This window comes from Rissa tridactyla, chromosome 3, assembly GCF_028500815.1.
Source record: "Rissa tridactyla isolate bRisTri1 chromosome 3, bRisTri1.patW.cur.20221130, whole genome shotgun sequence".
Lineage (NCBI taxonomy): Eukaryota > Metazoa > Chordata > Aves > Charadriiformes > Laridae > Rissa > Rissa tridactyla.
In genome coordinates this window covers 44,432,674-44,451,473 of record NC_071468.1, presented here as the reverse complement: position 1 = coordinate 44,451,473, position 18,800 = coordinate 44,432,674, and the positions used below count along the sequence as shown (strand labels likewise).

The 18,800-nt window shown below is 36.3% G+C and overlaps 1 protein-coding gene across 4 annotated transcripts in view; it reads right to left on the bottom strand.

The window, feature by feature from the left end:
* LYST (lysosomal trafficking regulator) overlaps positions 1-18,800 on the bottom strand; it is a 96,104-nt gene that overhangs the window by 31,533 nt on the left and 45,771 nt on the right. For all 4 annotated transcript variants that reach the window (XM_054195630.1, XM_054195628.1, XM_054195631.1 and 1 more), the window contains exons 11-24: positions 18,453-18,562; positions 16,964-17,387; positions 15,584-15,728; positions 14,599-14,772; positions 12,856-13,016; positions 11,250-11,440; positions 9,448-9,693; positions 7,653-7,826; positions 6,992-7,141; positions 6,251-6,388; positions 4,257-4,455; positions 2,876-3,007; positions 1,151-1,784; positions 494-671 (exon numbers count right to left, since the gene is read on the bottom strand). In XM_054195630.1, coding sequence (XP_054051605.1) covers positions 494-671; positions 1,151-1,784; positions 2,876-3,007; positions 4,257-4,455; positions 6,251-6,388; positions 6,992-7,141; positions 7,653-7,826; positions 9,448-9,693; positions 11,250-11,440; positions 12,856-13,016; positions 14,599-14,772; positions 15,584-15,728; positions 16,964-17,387; positions 18,453-18,562 — 3,056 coding nt within the window. The remainder of the gene's footprint in view (positions 1-493; positions 672-1,150; positions 1,785-2,875; positions 3,008-4,256; positions 4,456-6,250; positions 6,389-6,991; positions 7,142-7,652; positions 7,827-9,447; positions 9,694-11,249; positions 11,441-12,855; positions 13,017-14,598; positions 14,773-15,583; positions 15,729-16,963; positions 17,388-18,452; positions 18,563-18,800) is intronic.

Below are 18,800 nucleotides of genomic sequence, written 5' to 3'. Positions count from 1 at the left end.
AGACTTTTCATGTACATAATGTCACCATCCAGGAACATTGTCCTTGTCAACACTATAGAAATCTCTGAAGACATTTTGAAGCCTCAAATGTTCAAGGCCACAAATATGTAGGATGACTCTCCAGAATAACTGAAAGTCAACAGTGTTAGAAGTCAAAACTTTGCTTGCACCTTAATTTAATGTAGTGCATCATGTGTTTAAAATGGAAGAGAAGGTCACCAACTTTCTGCATTGTTGCTTCCATTTACATCAGTAATGCTGTCATATGGTCTTAAGGCCTCTGGCTTATATCATAGACTATGTATTGAAAGATTCTATGTTTGTGTTGTTTTGTTTTTTTTAAATTTGTGGGGGTAGAAGCATATCTTAAAACTCAGAAGTCTGGAAAATTGAAGAATACAAAATAAGAAGTATTAACAAAACTTTATGTTTCCAACATGTTAACTACGCTAGCTCACAACATTTTAGCTGAAAGCATTTTATATAGGCCTACTTTAATGACTCCTTGTTGTATGAGAGGAGATGGGTGGTTCACAAGAACTATAAGATAATCAGGTTGGATAAGTTTGTCCATCACATCTTCTAGCATGATATCTGGTAGGATTAGGAGAACTCCACGCAAGAGATCATATAATCCACAACAGATAAGCACAAGACAGTCTTCTGTACATCTGAAAACAGAACAATATGTTTTACCACAGTTTGTCTACAACAAGAAACATTAAAAAATACATAGTTGTTAGCCACTCTTGGGGGGCAGGAGGAGGAAGAACTCTGGCAAACGTTTCTCCAATACTCCTGTTACCACTCTTCATTAATATTTTAATTTTGGATGGCAGATAGCAAAAAGATAATCTGACCAGAACACCGTGCTTGAGAATTTTTTGTGAGTTAGCATAATAAGTTCCCAAGCTTACTGTAAATAGCAAAATTCCTGATTTTTAAGTTTGCTATATTAAAAATGCAAAAATCGAACCAATGCAATTCTAGACTAAAAGCTTAATGAATTGGTTTACGACAGCCATTGAAAACATTCCCCCAATTTTCAGGCTTCTAATTTTTATAGAATAGTCGTCAAGACCAAGGACTGTGAAATTAAAGTTCATATAACTGAGCTACTGCTAATTTATTATTTTGTTTATCTGCTTACCTGTCATCAGGGCTTTCAGATGTTTTTTGGGTATTCTCATTAGCTGAAGAAAAAGCAAGACCCTCCCAGTCTTCAGGAAGTATACTTTTGTCAGCAAAGCTTGGCCAGCGAGCAATGGCTGACGATCCTCCATGAACAGAAAACGCTAAGCCCAACCCTGCAAAATTACTCTGACTTTTCTGAAATGAAGGCAATCCTTTCAGATTGTCTGGACGACGTAGCGATGGCTCAGCTGCAGCACCACCACCTTCATTACATTTCAGGTCTGTATCTACTTCTTTACTCTCGAATGTGTTTTCAGATAACTCTTCTTTTGCAATATCTTCAAACGTTTCAGCAGATGTTAACTCTGAGTCACAAACTGTTTTTGCAGATTCACAGCTGCTAAGAAAGAGTTCTTCTTGTACTCTCTTTATGGTTTCAGAACTTCCTACAAAGCCAGTTTTACCCTGGAAATCAATGTGGTCAGGCTTGCCAATAATCTGCAGGTCATCAATGCTCCTTCCCATTCTTTCAGTTAGCCTTCTTCGATGAACTTGAGGTGAGGAATTAGGAGATGCTGGTAAGCTTTTGCAAAGCCTTTTAGGTGCCTGAGAGCTTATCTTCTGCTGCACACTAGCCTTGGAAGTGTTCTCTAGAGAAATAAGGATATCTTTAGTATTCATTTTACACCAGAAACAAGCTTTTCTGTCGATGTTACACTCCACATACATTTAACACAGTGATGACCCAGGCTAATTTTATGTGGCATAACTGATTCAACACCAGGCATAGCTCAGATTTGGCCTATCAAGTAGAGATAGTAAGCTATTACACAGCCATATACGTAGCAAGTCACAAATCTGAGACACATAAAATGAAAAATAATTTTTGCATATATACTGGAGTTTCTGGATTTACATTACGAACCTCCCAACTAACCCTCAGTGGGAATTTGTACAGAATCATGGAACCACCACTGAGGGTGGAAGGCACCTCTGGAGATTGTCTAGCCCAACCTCCTTGCTCAAAGCAGGGTCAAATAGAGCAGGTTGCTGCATTTGGAGCTCTTGTGGAAGAGGTCCAATCTACCAACATGTTTCAGTGGACATGTAAATACTATTCACCAACAATTTTGCACTAAGGCTTTACTTCAATTTTTATAACAAATCACTGCATATTTTATTTAACAGCATAATTCTATTCATTTTTAATTTATATAACCAAGGTATATAAGTTGTTCTTTATAAGATATACTTTCCCATCCTCTATCATGTAGGAACAGTAAGTGGACCTGCAGTATAACTAAATGCCAATACTTTAATACTATATTTAGATGGATGTTAAGAATTATGCACAAATAAAGAAAAGTATCAGCTTAATCCTTTTTGCACAGATCGGATAGCTGCTTATGGCTCACTATTTCACCTATTGCCTAATTAAGGCATTCTCATACATCTCTAGTAAGTCCGTTTAGCAAATGAAATTGTTCAGCTGTTTGGCCCACGTCACTGCCTGAGCAATCAATGTGGCAATTTGCCTCAACTTGACAATGAAGAGAAGTTTGGGTAGCATGTTCAATTCAATCCTCCTTACTCTGCTGTTCAGGCATCAAGCTTCAAGGGGCAAGGGGAGCTTTGTGAAAAATATCTGTGGAAGAGTAACTCTAAGTTACTCTTTAAGTAACTCTGGTCATTTGCAAAACGAGTGTGTCTTAATGTCCTTGTTTTTCCAGCATTGTTTTACCTTCCAGTGGTAAAGCTGTAAATCCAGTTGGAGTTGTAATCACAAATGCAGAACTGTCTATTGACTTCCCACCACTGCTGGAATTTCTCAGGTACATAAGTGATTCAACTTTCTCCTGAAAAATTTTGCCATCTAGAAACAAAAGGAGAAGAGTTCCATAAAAGCTTTTTAAGTTTGCATTCTGGATATATTTAGACTCATAGTAGCCAGCTTATATTTCAAGCTGATCATTGGAGGCTAATGAGAAGTGCTCAACTCACGAGAATCAGAAAAAGCATTTGAGAGTAATTTTTTGTTTTAGTGATATATCTGTAAAATTTACTTCAGAACACTGAAAATATCATGTTCGAAAGTAACTATATTTAAATATGGTCCCTGCAGGCATACAAGCAGTAATAACTTTACTTTTTGCCATGTCAAAACCAGGTGACTGTTCTCGAGCAGATTCATCTAATAAGGTGCAAAGTATCAAAAAGTACATTCTACTCTTACTTAGAATTGTATATATTAGTATTAGAGGACAGATACAGATAAACACAACGGTATCGCCTTTGAAACTGATCACTAAAACTGGAGGTACACAAGGAATCTGCAAGAGGAGAAAAGCATCAAACTCAGATGATGCTTTCCATGTTTACATAAGTTATGGTTAAGATTGTACAATGCTACTATTAAAGCATGAACTGTACATCTGCTATACATCATTTTTTAAAAGAACAAGAAAGAATTTTTAAAGCTCTTATCACTCATTTTGCCAAAGTGATCATCACAGTACAGATATATTAAAGACAGCTGTTGTCCTAGATCTGCATCCCTCAAAGCACGTAGGTACTTTCAGTAACTTGTATGCAATGTGCTGATGGTGCCTGCCAATAACATCTTGGAGTGAAACAGATCATTTGCTAAAAATGGTCCTCAGGACTTTTATTTTTCTGGGAATTCAGGAACAAGAAACAAGAAAGTAGATATGGAGACAGGCCTATATACACATTTCTAAACGTTTTTCCTCTAAGGTTTGCCCACAGGCAAATGTGTCCACACGGGCAGCTAATGCTATGAACTCCATTTAGCAGCATCAAACCTTAAAGAAAGTTAAAGACAACCACCAGAGAGATTATCTATGGCTGTAGACAGAAGAAAGTTCTCCAAGTAAGCCTAGCAAACAAAGCTTAGTATAATGTCTCTCAATAGTAAAGTAGAAGTAGTTTACAGTAAGTCACAACAGTTCAATCATTTTTTAATACATAGTTATTACAACATAGCAATCAAAGAATATAGTCATAGAATAGTATGTAAGAGTGAAAGAGGGTTTCTTCAGATATTAATTTATGACTAGATTTTTATCTTATGTCACATTTAACCAGAAATAAACTATATCTACCTATGTGCAGGGAAAAGTAGAAGTTGGTGGGATTGTGACAAACGTATGTATTAGTGGGAGGATGAACTGCCAAGAGGAAATTGAAGACCAGTGTCAGCAATTCCAGGTCTGGGGGAGATCCAAGTACTTCTTCAATTATTTTGACAAATGACCTGCAAACCTCTCGAGGCAGGGATGCAAGGTGCCCTTCTTTATGCTCCTAGAAAGGAAAAGTAGTACAACTATAAGTTATTTGTATTTTTAGTTTGACAGAAATTGTCTGGTTTGTGGTTTGTTTGGTTTTTTTTTTTTAAATAGTCATGCTGTGATAGAACAGACAAGAAAAAAGCTAAGTAATAAAGCCTCTATTCTTTACTTTGAGAGGAGCTACTGTACCTACTCAATATTACTCCAGTCCAGCGCACTCAAAACTTAGGCACAAACAAAATATTGAGGATATTATGCAAGTTTATTTTTAGAAAATGAACATCATCTGCATACTGTACTGCTGTGACTTGAAATGCTGGAGCCTTAGGACGTTGAAAGTGTAGTTTACTGTGATTGTATTACATATTTGTAGAGAAATTAAAGTAGTTGCTGATACTAAATTTTCAAACATATTAAGAATTTTCTGAACAGTGCCACACTGGGTCCTCTGTATTTCCACCTCAATAGCCATTTTTATAAACACACACATTTGATATTTCATTGATAATTATATTTATAATTTCTGCTTGATCAAGCATTCTATATAGTTTGAAAATGGCTACTTGAAAAAACCTATCTATTAACTGAACAGTGATTTTAGAACAGGACTTCAGAAACTTGTGGGAGACCTCCCTGTAATGTGAGTATGGTGATTAACTTGTTTTTAACTTCTCTAAATTTCAACTCTTTTTGGTACCCAAGCACCTTAACTGAGACTGCTGTATGAGAATACTAAATGAAGTGAGGTTTTCGAAGAGAATGGTTCATATAGCTTTATCTTCCATTCCATCATTCCCCCACAAATTGCCAAGTCATTGCTGGACAATTTGAATAGTTTTTTTTAAACTAAGAAATTATTTGTTCCCCCAGGAGGAATGTATATTAGCGTTTGTACTCACGTGCAAAACAGAAAATACTATGCAGTGTTCTGTATCTAGGCATTTGCATTAATATGCAATGTTAGAAGTTAACTATACCACAAACAAGTTCCAAAAGTACGGAATATCACATAAAAATGAAGAAATTCAAAGTTTACAGCAATGAAAATGATTATAAGCCATTAAAAAAATCATTAAGAGGGAAAAGCAATAAATGCATTTCACGTGTTAGACTGAGAAACTCAGAATAAAGAGGAATGTAAGACAGAAAATACAATGTAGAAAAAAGCAATTGCACTACATATTTTCGACAAACAGGTATGTACTATAAGCAGGAAACCATTTCAAAATCATGTTCCTAAGAAATGTCTATCAAAGGGCTGAAGCACTTCCCCAAAGTCCTTTTTAGACATGGAGGAAGCTACTACTGGATCAAAATGTTGAGAGAAGTGCTCAGACTGAGTGCTACAGGCCGGTTGCCCTATTAGCTTCAGTGAAATACAGGATAGACAGTTTCTGCTACCTGCACAAGTATCTTTGTTTTTCAGTAATGAAGACTTGAATTAGTAAGAGACAGCCCAGACCCTCTTTTTAAAAGGGGCACAGATCATTTCAGCTCCTACTCATGTAGGGGTTGTGCAAGTAACCTAGTGCCCAGGTTTTCAAATCGTACCAGATGGTTAAAATCTCTTGTCCTTTCTGTCTTGCCCTGTCCAGCAGTAAATAGAGCACCCAGTAGGGAACTATACGAGTTTATAGTAACAATGCCTGTTGAAGAAGATGAAAGGGGTCTGGAAGCACAGAGGACAGTCTACTGAAGTAGGTTTTTTTCCTCCCCATAGTATTTAGTCTCTTTGCCTGCTCCCCCCGCCATCCCAAGTAAAACTGAGCATTCACCAAGCACCAAGTAGGATTTCAGAGTGAAAGTACCTGCAGAACCTGACAAGTTAACAGGAAGTGATGTACCACTTGCGCTTTCAACAGCTGTTTAATGTTAAACATCTGTTGGTGATGGTTAGCTCTGATAAGGATTTCTAGAGCTGCTAATAGAGTTTCCCAAACACCTTGCTGAAAAAAACAAAACAAAACAGGAACATGGCTTCAAAATTACATTTCTGAGTCTACACACTGAGAATAAAAAGAACTAAACAGTTTAGGAACATAATCAAGTCAAGTTAGTTTTGCACCTAAGACTGAATGACTGCAAATGGTCAGGTAAGAACTAAAAACTATCAGAAAAGCTATGCTCATACGAAATTAAGCATATTTTAATGATTAAGCTACAAAAAGTTATTTATTGTTTAAAACTAGTTTTGTATACTCTTTGCTATATTAACACTGGATGGTTATTTTCAACAGTTTAACTCCAGAGGGAAGCAGGCCTTCCTCAGTCATAAATTCCCTATAGAATTAATCCATTCAATAAGAAGTCATTTACATATATTACATTTACAGAATTTAATACACTAAGGCTACCTGTATCATTGATCATGGGAGCTTGATGCTACTACTAGCTATTCAGAGGAAAATAAGGACCATTAATTTTAGAAAATTTTAATACTTACTGACATCTAACTGGAGAAATTAATTTCAGACCTCATAATATTTTATTGCCTTTTTTTAAAAGAGTGACTTTTAGACTTAAAATCTTTCCAAAATGAAAGTAATTACCTTGGCTTTAGACCATATCTTCCAGTCAAGCAGCAGCTTTTCTAACAATTGAACATCTTGGATAACTGCAGAAGAATCTGTGTCAAGCATGAATTGCCCATTTTCATTTATATAGAGAATTTCATCACTGCAGCATCCTTCAAGGAGGGTCTTAAAGAGGGGGAAAATTTTTTTGAATGTCATAAGCACAAGCAGTACAGTTGTCCTATCCAATTTATCAAAAAAGTCTTTAAAGATACATCAAACTCTTGATAGGGAAGGTATGTATCTACCTGGTAAACTTTGAAAATAGTTAGTAACCCCACTGAAGGCATTTAAAGGGCTTAATTCTTATAATGCCAGTACAAAATTAAAAAAAAATTTAAGTGCACTCAAATATTTTTATTAATTGCTTATGAGTTTAAGTTTAAAGATCTTTGCTCAGAGAAACAAAATTGCTTTTCCTGATCCCCCGCTTCTCCTCCGAAATCAGGGTCTTTCAACACTTCCTTTTCCTCCCCTTACCTATCAGGAGTTTCTAGTTCAAGGCAAAACATTCCCAGACCGAACTTGCTCCAAACCACTGTTCCACCTTTGTGAAGACAGCTTCAAATGTAGAATTAAGAAGTTTATAAATTTGCACTAACATTGAACAAAATATCAGGTTTAAAGACCACTCTACCTTCAGAATGCAAAATCCAACAATGCATTTTGGTTTTATCAACACTCGATGAATCATAGAATAACCATTACAGTTGTCCATCTCCTGTATTCTCTGTTGATTGTATTTTGTTAAAGATAATATAAGTTGTAGTGCTAAAGCTTGAGTGTCTTCACAGCTGCTAATCTCTACAACCTGAAGAAAAGGCAAATTTAATAAAATAGTTCAAGTGAGAAACATTTAGAAGAAAGTCTTAAAAATGCCTTGTTGCAATCTTAAATCATAACTTCTGGATTAAATCTGTTTTAAGGATTTTGAGGTTATGTACCTGACCTTCATTTTTGTCTACGTGTATACATTCATATATTATATTTGAAGTAATAATTCCTACTGTGGTAAGTGATGATCTGCTAAGAAAATACAAGTCCTATTACAAGAATCCCTTTTTAAGGAAAAAAACCCACCTGTTCTACATAAAATTTAAGCATCAATTTATTGTTGCTATACTACAAAGCCACGAGGTCATGAAATACATAAGCCACTAATAAGAATAAATGCTGTTATTTGCCCTGGAAAAGTATGTTTCATAAACTTTTAAGGAAAGCTTTAAGTTAAAGTTTCTGAAGCTCTAGACTATCTCTACCTGGATATGTCAAACATTAAACTTTTATTTTGTCCATAAAGAGACAAGCAATTTGATAGATGAAGACCATGGACCATTCTTCACTCTTTGATTCCTAAAATTCTTGAATCCCAAGGAAGAGCAAATAGTATTTTTACCAAAAATGTACAAGAAAGAAGTCTCACATTAATAGAATTTCAGTTCCTATAGGTTCCCTTGCTGCATACCCGTTAATTCTGCTGTACTTACAGTTATACACAAGTATACTTGTATTGTCTGGCAGTTGATGTATTGTTTGCTTGCTTTACTGATGCAGATGAGTCTACAGTAGGATCTGTAGCACATACTTAGCATGAATTTGCACAATAAAATAACATGAACAAGGATTTTCTCCTCAGATTTGACTATCAATGTTAAAATTACAGCAGGCAGTGTCTTCATAACCAGAAATCTGAACATCTGGTTGTCTGTAGTCTAATGTGCATTGGTTACTCTCCACGAACCTTTAAGAACACTACCATTACCAGAGGCATACAAAACAAACAACTTCTAGGTCTACATTAGTATTTTGAATTAACTGTAGTACTTCAGGGACTCCTAGCACAAATATTAGCCTCCGTGTAAAGGTCACAGTTAAATAGTAAGGCTCATAGCCTTAATGTTTTTGAAATGACAATTTTTCTTAGCCTTTGAACACGGTTGAACAGTTATCTGAAAAAAGCTCTCACAATTTGTTAGATAAAATTAAAGCTCTGCACACTATGTAGTTTTACGTGTACTCATACTTGCACTGTGAATATCCTCTGTTTAAAGTGTTAAAGATATGCAATTAGTTTAAGTGCCTTTAAAAATCAGAGACCAAAAATACTATCAGTTCTACAACACTCTTAAAAATAATCTCTTTTGTCAGTTAGAAGCTTCTCTAAAATCCAAATGTAACACCGCATTTTACATACTAGCAATATTATAAAAACATTACATTATAGAATTAAAATTAAGTTTCCAACTTAAGACAACCTGCGTGATGCAGTCTGTGTTATGCCACAGGTATTTTCCACAAATTTTCTTTATGAAAAAAGAAATCACATGCAGACTAAAGCAAGACAGCTGAATATGTGATTTTCTACCCAAGATCCAAGGAAAATTTTATAGGGGAGATTACATACACGCACCCTCCTCCTCCAGCCCCCTTACCCTAGCAAAGAGGAAAACAAATGCACCAGTTCCTCCAATTTCATGTAGTATGCCCTGAAGAGTTTTATATTCAACAGGCTGAAGAGTTTTCAGGTGATGTGAGTCCAATACATTGCTCTGAACTTCTTTCGAACTGAAAGGTCTCTGAGAAGGTACAGTTTTCACTTGACCTTTCAGTCTAATAACAGGTTCATATATGGTGTACTGACCAGGGCAGCATGTAGTATAAACAACAGCAAGACTCTCCTGAAACAAGAGAAGTTTACAATTTTTTTTTTTTTTTTTTTGAGAAAGTTAAAAAAACCCAACACCCCAGAACACAAAAAGCCACACACAAAAGCCACGTAACAGCAAGTAGCAGCAACTTTGGCAGTTCATTTCTACTTTACCATTAGCATACTCTTAAGTTTCGAGTGGATGCATGTGCACTAAGCAGCAACAAGATTCCTAAATTTCCACAAATGTACACAATAGCTACAGCAGAGAAAGCTAAAAAAATCCACCAAGGATACTCCTCTTATCACCAGAAGAAGAATTACAACTATTTTGCATAAAAACACAGTTACTGACAAATTTAAAAGAAAATGAGCATACAGAGGTATTGGGCAAATTGCTTCCCGTTCTAAAGTGGCGAGCCCAAAATAGAAAGTTACCTGCTATTTATTTTCAAAATTTCTCCAGTTTTTTGTTTCACGTCTAGCCTTTAATCAGCTTTGCTATAAAAGGATCTTAATAGAAGTTTTTTCATTACTGATGAAGAGACTTAGACCAAAACCAAAGCTCCTATGGAAAGTAACTGACTCATGTTTACAGAAAATGTCAAATGGTCATATTTGTGAGGTTATTTAAAATAGACAAATAATTACATTTAAGGCACTTGCATTCTACGCAAAAGCGCAGAGGTGAATTCATCACTTGAGCACATAGTTCTCTCTGGTTACTTAGTGTTTTGTGAGGCAAAATAAGCTTAAAAGTTGCATGACTGATTTCGTTAGGCTTTTTACTTATTCCATTCATTCCTTCTTAACCTATTCAAAATTTAGTACTGTTGTTTACAAGGATCACATCCAGACAGAATGACCCTTTGCCAACAGCTACAGAGCTGCTGTAGAACAAGATCAGAAAAATCCCTCTAGTGGACACAATTTATACAGCAGGAATTACAAGTGCATGAAGGCAATTGCCAAATATAGCATGCTCCACTGATAAGAAAGTTTTATTTTATTCTTTTTCTAGTGTAACTATATTTACACCTGCACCTGGCATGGCTGTTTTAGTCAGGAAAGATGAGAAAAGCTAAGATCTGCCAAATGGAAAATTACTTTTCAGCAAAACTTGATGCAAACTTGCTCCCTCAAAACCCTCAAAGAATTGGGATGAAGTCTTGCTTCCTGTTAAAGCCAGATAAATCCTCCTTTCTTCTCTCCTGTCAGTTTTAATGTTAAACGTTAACTAAGCTCTCCTTGGCTTCCTTCACACTAATGAAGAGAAGAGCTACATATTCATCCTAGGGCATTTGGAGGTGCCTGCTTATCTTATAGATTAAATATGCAGTATTATAGATGCTGGAACATCTACGTGTTGTCAGGATCGAACCTAAAGCAAGATGAAATGGCCACCCTGTGTGGAGTTCAACTGCCATTGAAATAAGTGGGAAGAACCCTGCAGTGACTTTAATGAGAATTGGATTTGCTCCTGCCTGCTTTGAGAAAGCGAAGCACTTTGGGAGACAGCAGGAAATGTGTTCCCAGTTTCTTAATCAGTTCTAAGATATTAAGAACCATTTTTAAGTAGAAACTTACAATTAAAGGCCCAACATCCACTTCCTTTTTTGCCATGAAGAGCTCCTTAATTTGTTCACATTGTAGAATCTCTTTACTTATGTACTTAGAGCAATCAGTCAATGTTTTGCCATATTTACAAGGCATTACAGACGTGAAGTCTGGCCCACATGTGTACAAGTAAAATGCTTCCTCCGGTCCAATCTTTGCACCTAAAATCCAGAAAAGCAGCTGTTAACTCTTCAGTATACAATAAAACAAAATTCATACATTGGCTGCATCAGAGACTTTACAACAAAGATCACTGGCTGTTTTTTTGTAGGCCCTGCTGAAGAAGACCAATCAGTACAGTCCAATGCTTGCTATTAGCTACAGTAGATCAGTGACTTCTGACACATCATAGACCAGATCAATTCAGTGGCAAAGGCAACTGAAACCAAGTCAGGAAAATGATCTGCATGAACTGAGGACCAACAGCTCTGAATAATTTATTACAGTTTTTTACATTGAAGAGTCATCTATCCAAGCCTCCTCAAAGTTTTCAAAGCATAGCAAGGTTACAGATAGCAACAACATGCTACAGTATCACGAAGAGTTGGGTAGAGCAACTGAGAAGAATGCAACAACAATAAAAGCTCACTACAACTGACAGGGAGGAAAATAAAAATACGCAGGAAGTAGAAGGCCAGATGGACCTCCCTCCCCTTTCTGTACAGCACATTTCAGGTCATCTGTTTGTGAGAATGCAAATTCAGAAGAGGCATCCAAGAAGGGCCCAAGTCTGTGATGTACGGGTGCATGACAACTGTATAGCAGTAAATTCAGTGCTCTCTGGATGTATCAATTATGCTGGCTGGAGCCACACAACAATCAGACCATGCAGATTCACCAGGTGGAGCTTACATTTATGACAAGCATCTCACCTGTGGCCCACACAGATACACTATATCTACACACACAACACCTGCACACACCACACACCCTGGCAAACTGATTTCACTTGTGTAGTAGTGCTGACTGGGCCACCACACATGAAGAACTGCCAGATGACGACCAGCAGGATTACAGCCTTCAGCACTAAGCCAAGACCCAGAAGTCCTGGACAAAACTTTCCAAGAAGGAAGGAGAATTATACCTCTAAGAGAACCCCAAAGCAACATCAACAGTTTCAGAAATAAGCATAACTCAGTATTTGGTGGTTCAGATTTTGTTCACTTTTTAATATGCTTTAAGTAATTTGAAACTAATAGTTTAGAAGCAGGTAAGAGAAATCAATTTTCCATTAGGAGAGCCTAAGTGCTTTACGAAAAAGACACAGAGCAAGTACCACCATCTCTCCATCCCCTACCCCAAGGTATTAATTAAAGAAATTTAAAGAAACATGGAATTCTGGATTTACCAACTACGCACTAAAAAGAAAGCAAGAGAATAGTGGCAGAAGGACACATTAGGAAGTACCCAATACTGAAATATTTTCCTGCTTTCTCCCTGATATGTCACACTGGTAAAGAATGTATTTTTGCTTTTACTGTAAAAGCTTGGCATGTTAAAAAAATATCAAATTAAGCCTTTGATCTTGGAGAGGAAAGAGGAAAGACTTATTCAAGTAAAAAGCATACAGAAGTACCATTAAATAGAAGCAGATTTCCAAGATCCCATCTACCCGACAATCGAAGCAATTCTTCTTGAGATGACGTACAATGTCCAATCATACAAAATGTTTTATTACTGTCAGATGATAAGCTTGATTTCCTTGGTAGTGCGTAATCTAAATTAATCTCACATTTCCTAAAAATACATATAAAGAAACAAGTTTAAATATTAAGAAGTGATCATAGTTGCTATCTAAGGTATAATGATGTATGTATTCAAATACTGCACAGAACAGAGGAACACAGTCCCAGCTGGGCTTGCCATACAGGCAAGATTTTCTAGGTCTGAATTTCCTTCCTCTTTCCTTCTGACCTCAAAGAAGAAACTGTGCATAACACTATATGCACTTACAAAATATCACAATTTTTCAAGAATTTCTACTATTCCTAAAAAGTCAAGGCCTTTGAATATGCTAATGCACATCATGAAAACTGTGCTTCACATATGCTGGAAAATATCATATTGAGGATTTGCTTATACCAGGGAACGTTGTCAGAGTTAGCGTGCTGTACAGCCACAGGCAAAAAGCCTGATGCTTTCAGAAAGCATCCAATTAACCTTATATGCATTTACATAAACAGACCAATTGGACTGTAAAGGTCATCTGAAGCTTCCTGGAAGAGCCTAACCATTAGCAAATTGGCAACTAACTCTATATATAGAGTGACCTCATTAACTGCACACGAGCAGAACATTGTAGTATTTTTAGTTTCCTCTATATCTCCATATTTGGACTTTACTGCATATCAGCATGCAGACTGAACAATGGGGAGGGAAATTAAAATTTAAAAGTTAACTCCATGTAGTTCAAGAACAAAGTGAAACAAGTGTTATACTTTACAATGCCAGGTTTAACTGCAGGAAGAAAAACCCATGCAACAGCTTTTTTCCTAGATACATTTTTAAGAATGTCTTTAATAATGTTGCTTGTTTACTGACCAAATTCTAGAGGAATAGTAAAGAATTTTTGTGATACATCTAACTGTTTTACAAGATAGCCTTTTGACTACCTGCTTCATATTTGGGACACAAAGAAAGTCTTCATAGTCTGAAGTGTAGGAAGAAAGGATAAAAACTGTGATATTTAATAAATTCCTTTTTCTCTAACCAGTATTTCATGCAGATGCAGGCACACCCAACCTAGCATCAGGTATCTCATTTAGGAGCATGGACCTTAAATTTTTAGGGGAAAAAGTAATACTTCCCACTTCCATTTAAGAGCTTGTCTGAAGTTTGTGGTATTTTTTATTTTTTTCTTTTTTAACTCATCGCCTCTCCATTACTCTCAGTGGAGCAAAATGACTACATTCTCCACCTCCTCTTCATTCCTACTTTCAATGATATTGCCAGTATCTGAAATATACCTCCTTAATTCAGATTCTTAACTAGAAGACATTAAGCCTACTGCTAACTTCATGCCATAGCTTTTTTTTGGATCTTACTCAAAATTGTGTAGTCTTTCACTTATTCATGATGAAGAAAAACATTGATGTCTGCATTGGTCTGTGTTAGGAACTGAAGATTCTCAGAGCAATCAAGATCATTCTGGATATTCCTAGCGAATTCCTAGCATTGTAAGACACCCCACCCCTCTCTTACCCCCAGAAGAATACTCAGCCATAACTTCAGCTTGCACCAGAATGGTGCAGATGTTTTCCTATCAGAGAACATCTTTTTAAGAAGATAAATATCTAAGTGCAACTAATGTATACTTTACCTCTGACCAGAAACCCACAGTGACAGCTTTCCATGGATATTTTTCTTGCCTTCTGGCTGCTGCAGATATGTTATTGCCAAATGCTGCCACCTGCCCACATGGAAAACATTCTCTGGAGATTCAGCCTGTGCCAGCAGACCAGCTTTCATCTCATCGTTTGGATCCATGCACATACTATGAAAACAACAGAAAAGGAAAAACAAGTGTGTGTGTTTGTTTCCAAATTTGCATTTTAAGCCCCAAATCTGGAATTTTTTGGCCTCAGTTACTGTGAGACTGCATTCCTTAACTTTCACACAATTTTTTTTTAATCTTATCACAATGCTATATTTAGAGTGCCCAACATAAGCTAGGAAAATCCTCACTTTACAGTTTCAACTTACTTAACCTGTTTGCACGCATCTGCTTACATTTAAGATAAGAATATTATCTCTGGTTTACAGACAAGTTAAATTCAGTTTATTGAAAAAAATGCAGGTGCTTTGAATGCTGTGAAATAAAGGGTTCTAAATTTGCGGCTTTAGACCCATTCTAAGGATGCATTACTTATGAGAACTGAATTAGGGCTAAAATGTGTTCAGATGATTAAGACCAAGATTGCCGTGGTAAGTATTAAGTAACAGCAATTTTGACACCTAAGGTGTGAAAATCTACAGCTACAAAAGCTTTTGCTTATCTTCACACACTTATTGTGTCATTTCATTAATACTTGAACTGCTACCTTGCATTACATTATGCTTATGACTGATCTTGCATCTTACTTTGGGCAATTATTTATATATGACATGAAACATGCAAGACCAGACGCTAACATTTTAAGCAAGTAATCCTGTAGATCTGTGTGCAATAAACTTGATGTTGCCATCAGTGTGCAAGATTACTCTACTATAGAAATTGGTTCTCTACACCAGTGTTCTCTGCAAGCTGCTACTGGAAGTAACAATACACATGTTCACAAGACTGCTTTTGGACCAATACACCATACCGAAATATGAATGCTCCGGTGTTCAAGTCTGCCCAGACTTGTATCATCAGTGCTTTGGAACCCAGTGAAATTATATGAATACAGCCATCTTCAACAAGTTTATCTCCCAGGCTTAGGTATTCCATTCCTATGGACTTAGTTTCTTCTAGAAATATAAGCATGTTTATACACAATTACAATACAACATAACAAACAACAATGCCTGTCTTACCAGCTATCAAGTGTGAAAAAAATAGTTCAGGTACTAAAAAATTGTTTTTCATTTAGTTGGGTTTTTTTTGGGGTGTTTTTTTTTTTTTTTATTTAAAGTGAGCTGACTAATGTGTGCAATTCTTTTCAGAGACCCAGGTCTTATACTGAAAGAGAGGAGCCTGACATTAACTCAGCACTTCACATGTTTTTGTAATCATGTAAACCCACTAAGCATGAATACACTAATGCAATCACTAATGAAATGATGCTCTCAACATGCCATACCGTATTACATTCCTATGTTGAACTGGCAGTCTTACTGTGCACCAAGAAATCTTTAGGTTTTTTCCCCAAATCATACTACCCCCCCTTTAAGCATAATCTTGCATTCAACAATTTTTACTTTACCAAGGAAAAGCACAGACCTTCTAACAAAAGCAGCCCTAGGGAGTCCCAAGATTCAAGGTTGGGTTCCCCCCCTTTTATTCAAATACAATAAAAAAAAAGAAAAAAGTAGAGTAAAAGATATTCTAAGTGTTGTGACTGGGATGCATTTTAAATAACTTAAGGAATTTTTCCTCCTACAGTCTGCTCAAAAGAGTTTGGAAGCAGGTAGGTCTCTACAAAAGTATAAACAGAGAAATATTGTACAGCTATTGACATTTACAATGGCACACACAAGGAAAGTTAAAGGATTTATACTGACTCAGCCTCAGAGTTGATGGATTCAGAGCATCTTTTAGTTACGAGTTCAAATATTTAATTCCTAAACCACAAAGATTTACTAGCTGTCTATTAAAGACAAAGAACACAAAAGCCACTTGCTTCATCAATACACAGGACCAAATAAACTTGAGAGCAGCCTTTTCCCATAACCTTTCAGCATATTTTCTTCAGAATAACAAGTAGTAATACAAAGACTTTTTACTGAAGTTACAAATTCAATCAGAATACTAAAATTCTAAGGAAACAGGCGTTAATCTAACTTAAGGACTAAGTCTGGAAATGTTTTATCTTCAAGTATATGATACAGTACTGAAAAAAAAATCAGGAAGACTACCACTCCTGTTTAATATCCATCACAAGAAAAAAATCCAACCTTTTATATATGGCACATCAATTAGTAATACTTATAACCAGAATCCTTCAGTGCTATCTAAATAGGAACAGGAATTACTGTATCCTCACCTGTGCTGTCAAAGCTGTTCTCTCTTACAGCTACCAGTCGGCTTCTTCTCTTGATTTTTTTCCCCTTTTCTGTTAAATTTTCCATTTCGTGAGCACACTCCAGATGAAACCACAGTGAGACACTGAAGCCTTCAGACATGTGTGGCCAACAGTTTTGTCCAACTAAAGGCAAGTGAATCGGGGCTACATGCCAAGAAGAAAGCAGTTGGTGACTCAAATTTTCACCATCTGCCTCTTTCTTACTCTGTGAAAGTTTTGCTCTTTTTAATAGTCCAGCAGTTTTGCTGTTGGAAGTGGTAGCAGATTTTTGTGAAGAACTACTACTCAAATTTGTGCCATGTAGCAAAGGGAAGGCAAGGTACTGTAACGGGTTCATATAAACATTATTTTCTATAATCTTCAACACACCCTTGAGTAGTATCTCCTAGAAGAAATAAACCAAACAAATGAGGAAAAAAAAACCAAACTGTTTACACCATGTAGTCAAGTGTCATCTAACTAAACAGAACCTCACTCTTCATTTAAATTTGGATTCATGTCTTCCCAACAGAGGTAGTACTTCCATATCCAAACTGACACACATTTACAAAGCAGCAAGTAGCAACTTAAACACCTATGGCCCAACAGTTCCGAGGATTTAGAGCAGATCAACCTTCAAGTTACCATCCTCAGGAATCTGCTGAACCACAGCAGGTGGCCATTGCACAACCTTATCTCACATTTGTTACCGTGCTAACAGATTGATTTATAGCTCAAGAAAAGACCACACCTTTTACCCCATTTTTGAGGCTTGTTAAGAATGCACACACAGGCCATCACTTTGTTGTTGCATAATCAGTAATAAAACTAGCTGAGCCCTTAAACCAAAAATTTCTCTAGTTACTTAGCCAATTATTGCAAGCTACCTTTGAAAAATTGACTGGCATCTTCTTGTTTGGTTTGGTACTATTTCAGACTCCACAGTATTTTTTTTTTGTTTCCTTCCACTTGTTTTTTTTCCTACAAACTCCCACACAAACCAACAGATAGGTATTTCAGCAGTATATCCCACACAGGCAGTAGATTCCAGCGTTATACAAACCAACTTAAGACAATTTTGAAACTAATTTCTGCTGCTTAAAGCATTCCTCAAATAGCTACATGCTTTATAATTTTAAAGGAATGACTTCAAATTTTACAGTATTAGTGTTCTGTCATCCATAACCACAATGTCAGTCTCCTCAAGAGAAAACTTCTTTTCTTGTGCTAAACAGAGTTCCCAGGACTCTAACACTCGCTTCAAAACCCTGTCTTTTCTTGTCTCCCATTTCCTTTTCAAGTTTTGAGAAAGAATTATTTCAACAACCAAATTTTATTTGCTCTGATCAGTTAGAATATTGCTGTTACAATCTCCTTATTTCCCATAATACTTGGGCAGGAAAAGATATTCTTTTTGCTTCGTTTTTCTCATTAGGCCTCTGAATTTTGCTGTGTTCTTCTCCATACATACCGTACAAGGTGTCTTCTCCAAAAATATCCTCAGAAGAAGAGTTAGCTCTTCTGAACATGTCTGTGAACTCATCAAGGAAACTAACAGGTCTACCAGCACCATCTGACATGCTAAAAAAAGGAGACAAAATAATAGTCTTGAAAAGAATTTTTTTAAAAGCTTTAAAAATTCATATTCCATACTATTATGAGGAAAGATTAACGTGGAATTCATAGTGTTTTGTGAAATTTCAAATTCAGAAAGCAGTAACAATTACAAGATGAATTCTAAAGAGATCTAACAGCGCTTCCTGACACTATCATTGAAAATGTCATTGAACGAATCTCGATGGCTACAGCAAGTCTAGTC